At 44.3% G+C, this 8,261-nt stretch overlaps 1 protein-coding gene across 1 annotated transcript in view; it reads right to left on the bottom strand.

Moving 5' to 3' along the window:
* Positions 1 to 605: 605 nt before the first annotated feature.
* Positions 606 to 8,261, bottom strand: part of FER1L5 (fer-1 like family member 5) — a gene marked incomplete at both ends in the record, with an annotated part of 107,134 nt that continues 99,478 nt past the window's right edge. The window contains 5 exons of the mRNA XM_081333394.1: positions 606 to 1,110; positions 1,287 to 1,339; positions 1,701 to 1,848; positions 2,626 to 2,735; positions 5,914 to 6,125. Coding sequence (XP_081189520.1) covers positions 606 to 1,110; positions 1,287 to 1,339; positions 1,701 to 1,848; positions 2,626 to 2,735; positions 5,914 to 6,125 — 1,028 coding nt within the window. The remainder of the gene's footprint in view (positions 1,111 to 1,286; positions 1,340 to 1,700; positions 1,849 to 2,625; positions 2,736 to 5,913; positions 6,126 to 8,261) is intronic.

Here is an 8,261-nt window from a genome sequence, read left to right on the forward strand (position 1 = left end):
TTACACACACACTGTGTGTGTGTGTGTGTGTGTGTGTGTGTGTCTGTGCATGTGTGAATGAGCATAAGTCAAGGGCTACCTGTATAATGAAATTGATGGCAATGTGGAAGGAAAAGCAAAGATAAAATAGATATGGCAGACTCAATTGCTGAAATGGGCAGTGCAGGTCGTCCTCAGCTTACAACCATTCATTTAGTGACCACTCAAATAAACTGTGAGAAGCAGGACAGGATTTCTGTCTGTGTAACAAAAAGCGAACACTTAACTATAACAGACTAGGATCTTAGCGGTTGGTGATATCCTGCAAGGAATTTTTTTTGATGAGTAACTATTATTTTTTTGGTCCTTTCAGTGTTACCAATCTTTTTTTAGGAACTGGAAATTTGGGGGAGGGGGAGCTGCTTTTCTTGGGAGAAGTTGCCTATAATTTCTTGACAGTTGGTTGTGGTGGCTTTGTGGTTTTTGATGTTTCCTTAGGAGATGGCTTTTTTGAGATAGGAGGTGACACTTTCTTCAAAGGTTTTGGCCGCAGTTTCTTCAATGTTGCTGGCTGTACTTTCTTCAGCTTCGTTGGTGGCCCTTTCCTCAGCATGGTTGTTGGAACTTTACTTGGAGTTGCTGATGACATTTGCTTGAGAGCTGTTGTCGGCAGGAGTTGGCCTTGAACTTTCTTCGGAACTGCTGGAGGCTTTTTCTTGGGAGCTGCTGGTGGTCCTCTCTTGGGAGCTGCTGGTGGTCCTCTCTTGGGAGCTGCTGGTGGTCCTCTCTTGGGAGCTGCTGATGGTCCTCTCTTTGGAGCTTCTGGTGGTCCTCTCTTGGGAGCTGCTGGTGGTCCTCTCTTGGGAGCTGCTGGTGGTCCTCTCTTGGGAGCTGCTGGTGGTCCTCTCTTGGGAGCTTCTGGTGGTCCTCTCTTGGGAGCTTCTGGTGGTCCTCTCTTGGGAGCTGCTGATGGTCCTCTCTTGGGAGCTGCTGGTGGTCCTCTCTTGGGAGCTGCTGATGGTCCTCTCTTGGGAGCTGCTGGTGGTCCTCTCTTGGGAGCTGCTGGTGGTCCTCTCTTGGGAGCTGCTGATGGTCCTCTCTTGGGAGCTGCTGGTGGTCCTCTCTTGGGAGCTGCTGGTGGTCCTCTATTGGGAGCTGCTGATGGTCCTGTCTTGGGAGCTTCTGGTGGTTCTGTCTTGGGAGCTGCTGGTGGTGATGACACCTTTGAAATTGTCTGCATTATTTCTGAGGTTGTCCATGTTATTTGAAAGCTTGTGTTAATATTATTTTTCGAAGACTGCTTGGACCAAAATAAACCCTGGGATTTCATTGGATTGACCAACTTCATGGCCAGATAACCCTGAATAAAGAAAGTTAGAAGATGGTGGAAACCAGTGAAAGCTGTACTGTATTATTCATCCACCTCTCTCTCTCTCTCTCTCTCTCTCTCTCTCTCTCTCTCTCTCTCTCTCTCTCTCTCTCTCTCTCTCTCTCTCTCTCTCTCTCTCTCTCTCTCTGTCTCTCTCTCTGTCTCTCTGTCTCTCTGTCTCTCTCTGTCTCTCTCTGTCTCTCTCTGTCTCTCTCTCTGTCTCTCTCTCTCTCTCTCTCTCTCTCTCTCTCAGCACTCATATGACTGACTGAAAGAGTCCCACCCTTATTACTTATAGGGCATGATTCCCCTTCAAGATTACATTTTTGCATTCTTTTCTCAGAAGACTTACTGGAGCTGCGTAGATGAAATCTACAAATAGCCAGATCACCAGCAGGATGCAAATGAAAATTAGGATCTTCCATTTACTCTTCTGCCATATAATAAAATGGATGCTCTTTAAGGGGGCTGTGAACCATAGGAAAGAGGTCGCCGGTCTCCTAGTTTGAGGGAGAAGAATGAAGAGAGAAGTGATGAGACAGCAGTTGTATTCATCTTAGCTTCATTCATCTTTTATTTGCTTATGCTCAGTCATCAGCTGAAGACCAGCCAGGGTGGTTTGGCATCTTTGATCCCTTACCATTTATTTCTGCTTCATCCTGGACTCCATACTTGAAGGACCCCACAATGGTGTCACTGGGGCACTGGGAGAAACATACATTGCCCATCACATCTACAAGACTTTGGTCAAAGATTGTGGTTTCTCCAGGATACATTTTACAGAGTCTTTTAACCCTTAGACCTAGTCAGGGTAAACTAATTGGGATGAAGGTGGTTTAATTTGCACTTTCCTGCCTGTCTGTTGAGATTCTCAATCATCCAGGTCACGGTTGTCCCAAATGTGCTTTTTCCAAAAGGTAACTGAACTTTCTTGGCTTTTTTTCTTTGAAAGAGAGCAAAGAGAAACACGCGTCTTCAGTTCTCCCAACTACTAAGAAACTATGGCCAATTTCACCCAAGAAAGAGAACCGAAGAAGCTTCTAGGATGAGAAGCAAAATGTTTTCAACGGAAAAAGAAATCAAGAGAGTCCGGTCGCCTTTCGGAAAAGCACGTTGGGGATACTTTCCTGCCTCAAAATCTGCCAAACCCTGTGAATGGTGATGTAAGGCTACCGCTTCCTTCCATACTGTCTAAAGATGAGAGGCATCACAGTTCTGAGGACAGTCACTTCCTCCACCAGGTTTTGTGTCAGAGGACACCCAACTTCTGATCTTACTCTGGTGACTTCAGAAAGGGGTTCGTGTTGGGCTCTTCTCTTCCTCTCCCAGCTGGCAATTCTTCAGCCTCAAGATCAGTCAGCAACTCCAGAGACATTTCAATCTTACCCTAGAAAGCCAGAGACACAAGAACATGGGTTGGAGTAAAAAGTCATTCCCGGTGGGCTTGGCACAAAACAAGCACGGAGCCAACTGCTTATTTCGTTGTTCTTCAGTTACTCAGTCATGTCTGACTCTTCACTACTCCAGGGATCATAGCATGCCAGGCCCTTTTCCCCCACTGTCTCCCAGAATCTGCTCAAATTCATGTTCACTGCGTCAAGAATACTATCTAACCATCTCATCCTCTTCCATCCCCTTTTCCTTTTGCCTTCACTCTTGTCAAGAGTGAAAACTTGACAGCTACATGCCTTATAGTTTTCATCTTGTCATTAAAGTAAGGGGGAAGGGGGGGATGAGGCTTCTAATGAGCTAGTTAGAGAAACGAAACCACTCCAGTTCTGCGGATGTTTGTTGAAAAACAGCTGCAAGGAAACTTTTTGAGGACATTCTAAGCATGGGGAAGAAGATAACAGAAGGTTCTCCAAACAACGAGAAGATGTTTACATGAACTACGTGGACACCTGGGAGGTTTGGCTGGGAATGTCATTGTTATATGCTTTAGTTAGATGTCTTCAGATTTTAGAGTTAGTTTTCCTTCACCTATACCATGCCATGTATTCAATAAACCAGTAAGATCTTTAGAAATGAAAGAAATCCTGGACTTTATTTGGATTCTCAAGCTGGAGGTTGATGCACCCTTTCCCAACCTTAGGGCCTTTTCCAATGAATCCTCTCTTCTCATTTGGTGGTCAAATTATTTGAGATTCAGCTTCAGGATCTGTCCTTCCAAAGGACAGTCAGGGTTGATTTCCTTTAGGGTTGACTGATTTGATCTCCTTGCAGCCCAAGGGACTCTCAAAAGTCTTCTCCAGCACCACAGTTGGAAAACATCAGTTCTTCGATGCTCAGCCTTCTTTCTGGTCCAACTCTCACAGCCATACTTTACCATTGGGAAAACCATAGTTTTGACTATGCAGATCTTTGTCAGCAAGGGGATGTCTCTCCTTTTTAAATATGCTCTCTAGGTTCCTGTGATACAGGTAGTCCTCAACTTAAGACCACATTTATGACCACAATGTTCATTACTAAGCAAGGTATCATAGTTCTGATAGGTGAAACTCTTCAAAGAACTTCAAGGCATTGTTTACCTTGAAGAATCTTTATTGGAGTAGTATAGCTTCGGCAGTAACATAGTTGAAGCCAAAATCTGAATTCCCCTCCCCTGAGCACCTAGTATCAAAGCACAATTCCCTCCTCTAATTTACAGTCATAAATCACATTCTCCAGTTAGTTTGAAATGCAGGCTTTCCCTCCATTACCCCATCCCTCCATTTCTTATCATCTCTTATTTCAAAAGCCCTGAATTCACACACTATTACAATATTGTTATGTCTAACTTACTCTCATCACATTCCTCCTCCTCCTCCCACAGTATCATCTAATTCTAAAAGTATAAGAAAGAAAAAGGCTGCATCTCCATATGTTGTCAAAGCAAGAACATCCAATGTTAGCAGCATCAACACAAGGTGGTTGTTAAGTGACTCATGCCTGATTTTATGACCTTTTTGCCACAGTTGTTAAGTGAAACACATGGTTGTTAAGGGAATCTGGCTTCCTCATTGGCTTTGCTTGTTGGAAGTTGGCTGGGAAGATTGCAAATGGTGATCACATGATGCCTGGGACTTTGCAATGGTCAGAAATCCATGGTGGTTGCTAAGTACCTTAATGCTGATCACATGACCTTGGGAATGCTGTGATGGTTGTAGATGCAAGGACCATTGTAAGTCACTTTCTTCAGTGCCATTGTCATGAAACAAATGGTTATAAGCTGAGGACCACCTTTATATATGTATCACACATAAAGCAAAGGGGGATCCCAATTTGTGGACCAAAGCATCGGATAGCCAATATGTCAGCCTTAAGAACTTGAGTACTTTGCTCAGTCTTCCTTGATTAGTACTCCATCATAGCCATCATAGACTTGCAGGAAATATTCTGTGCTGTCTGGATTGGTAGACATGAATCTGGAGCATAAACACCAACAAGATACTTCAGCCTTTTGGGTTGGTCTCAATCAGACTTTCCCAGGCTGATGATCTGCAAGATGAGTTCGTAACACATACATCTGGGAGGGTTGGGTTTGTGGGATGCTGGCTCAAAGACATGGAGATGCTGAAGAAATAAAATATTTCAGAAGAATGATCTTTCCAAGGTGGAGGGGTTAAAAATGAACACATCTGCCTCCTAATGGAATATGAATTCAAACTTAGAAGCCGAATCCTGAAGGATCATCAAGAGATGAGAGATTCCAGTACCCCAAGTTCTTAACTGACCCATCATTGCTTGATCAATTGTGCAGAGAACCCAATAGCCCAGACATGTTAAACACAAGGCCGGGGGGCCGGATCTGGCCCACGAAGTGGTTTCATGTGGCCCGCGAAGCCATCCTGGAAACAGTGAGGGAACGGCCCCCACTGCCTTGGCCCTGGGCCAGAGACCCTCAGATCTGTCCCACTCCTGCCCAGGCCCCCATGGGCACCCTTGATGCGAACGATGTAGAGCTGGCCACGCCCACCCAGTAGGCCATACGCACTCTATAGCCACACCCACCCAGTAGGCCACGCCCACCCAGGCCACACCCACCCGGCCCCCTGAGGGCAACCGCAATGCTGATGCGGCCCTCAATGAAATTGAGTTTGGCACCCCTGCAATAGCCGATAGCATACAGGAAATCCTCGGCTTAGGACCACAACCGAGCCCCACATTTCTCTTGCTAAGTGAAACCAACAATTTGCTAAGTGAGTTTTGCTTATTTTACCACATTTCTTGACACAGTTGTTATGTGAATCACTGCAGCTGTTCAGTTAGTAACACGGTTGTTAAGTGAATTTGGTTTCCCCATTCACTTTGCTTGCCAGAGGATGATCACGTGACTCTGGGACACGGCAACCATCGTTCACATGAATCAATTGCCAAACCTCTGAATTATGATCACACGACCATGGGGATGCTGCAACGGTCGTAAGTGTGAAAAACAGCCACAAGTCCCTTTTTTCTCTGCTGTTGTAACCTCGGTCACTAAAAGAACTGCTGTAAGTCAAGAACCACTTGTAATTGGATGTTTTAGAGACAGCCTACCCCCCTACCCCCCCCCCCCCCAAAAAAAAAATCTTTTCCTGACTTACGGACACTCGTGGTTTATCTTTCTCAAAGACAATGCAAGGCCACCAGCCTCTCATGTTCCTCTGGGTGAACAGAGAAATGCACTTTTGTTTGCGTCGGCCAAAAGATGTGGAAGAGCCGGCAGCTCTGCTGTCATCCTGCAGGACTTTCAAAGTGCAATCACGAGGCCGTTTGGCCGGCCGTGGGATGCTGGTCAAGTTCATTTCCAGATTGCCTACAGGAGGAACACAAGTATAAGGTCTCCTGCCTTGAGCCAGGGGGCTGGACTAGAAGACCTCCAAGGTCCCTTCCAGCCCTGTGAATCAAGAGTGATGACGCTAGCCTGCTTCAGCTGGGTTCACGTAGTATGTTAATCTTGGGCTAACAAAATATTACAACTGGGTTCACACAACGTGCCATCTCCAGAAAAATGTACATTGTGGTTTACTGTTATATTCTGGCTTTTGCGATGTGCTAAGACAATGGGATCTGTGATATTTAAAAATCACAAATACCCACCCTGCTTTTCACACAGTCTTGTGAGGTTTACAAACTCAGTTTTCAAGAAGGGTCTGATCTGTCTTATTTTAGCAGCAGGCAGAGCTGGGGGGGCAGAGTTAAGCATGTTACCAGCCTAGAATAATTACGTTCCCAACTCCTCTTGAATTAAGTCCAACTCCTCTTTTTTATTGAAAAGTTTTATAAAAAGTTACAAAATTACCCCCTTCCCAACCCCACCCCAACCCCCCTCCCCCACTTCCCAAAGCTGGTTACAGGGTTACAAATATATAGTAATCATAATCTAACTAACATTAATCAACTATATAAAAACCCAAATACATAATACACTTTAACCCGCCTTTAACATAATTACCAACATTCTAAAATTAATTTAAAATTTACTGATAAGCTAAATGGAACTTTTTAGTCCCATATTTTTTCTGAATATAATCTATCCATCTTGAATTAAGTCCAACTCCTCTTGAATTCCATTGATTCTACGTTCTATGATCCAATGGTTCACAGAAGGTAACACCAAGCAGCCTTGCTAGGTTACCAATTAAGACTGTGCATGAAAGAGCTGCAAGACGTAACAGGTAGAAGATCATGAAAGAGAAATCCAACCTAGAATTAAGGAGAAATTTCCTGACAATGAGAACAATTAGTGGGATTATAGCAGTCTGAGGGGCTGTCACATAGAAGAGAGGGCCCACCTATTCTCCAAAGCACCTGAGGGCAGGACATGTAGTAACAGATAGAAAAGTAAGCAAATAAATACATGAAATAGTGCAAATGGACCATCTTCGCTTGGAGAACCCAAGATGAGTATGGAGAAACTGGTTATTCTTTCTTACATATGATGCATTCTCTTGCAACTTTATTACAGTCCTTGTTTAGTAGCTACCTTGGACAGCGACCAAGTTACAAACGGTGCTGAAATCATAACTTTGCAACTAATAGCCACATTTAAGTCTTTTGCATTATCAGGTGTTTGCCATTGAAGCCAGGATGTGCTGTCCTCCATAAAATCGCAAGCATGGTCACGAGATTTTTCACTCAGCAACCGCTTTGTTTAATGACCGAGTTGCCAGTCTCAATTGCAGTTACTAAAGTGGACTACCTGTATTGGATTTATTTCCTGCCTACTCTCCAGGAGTTCAAGGTAGCTTACATGAATACAGAAGGGACCTGGGTGGTCTTTTAATCCACCCTCTGCTTGAGCAGAAGATCTTATTCCAGGGGTGTCAAACCTTGGCAAGTTTAAGACCTGTGGACCTCAACTCCTAGAATTCCTCAGCCAGCCATGTTAGTTGGGGAATTTCTGGGAGTTGAAGTCCACAAGTCTTAAAAGTTGCCAAGCTTGGACACCTTTGCCTGATACCATTCCAGACAAATGGCTGTCCAGTCTCTTCTTAACAACCTCCAGTTTTGGAATACCTACCACTTTGGAAGACAAGCCATTTCACTGATTAATTATTCTCACTCTCAGGAAATTTCTTTTTAATTCTATGTTTGATTTCCATCCATTACTTCTTCTCTTGCCCTCTGGTGCTTTGGTTGAGGCTGTCTCTTCTCTACAACGATCTCCCTATGAGATTTATTGGGCAGAGAGAATGTGTGATTGGCCAAAAGTCACCCAGGCAGTTTCTAAGCCTGAATGTGGGTTTCCTTGCACTGACTGCTGGTTCTCATTCAGCTTGACCAAAAAGAATTTGCTTTTGAAGCTCCTGTCAAAAGGAAAATGGTTTGGGTGATATTCTCATGAGCGGACACTGTGAGTGTTCGTGCGCCTTTATAGGAATATCATGTAACAAAACGTGTCTGATCTCAGAAGTTAAGCAGGGTTAGGCTTGATTATTGTTGAGATGGG

The sequence above is a fragment of the Vipera berus genome, assembly GCF_964194415.1.
Source record: "Vipera berus genome assembly, chromosome: 8".
Classification (NCBI taxonomy): domain Eukaryota; kingdom Metazoa; phylum Chordata; class Lepidosauria; order Squamata; family Viperidae; genus Vipera; species Vipera berus.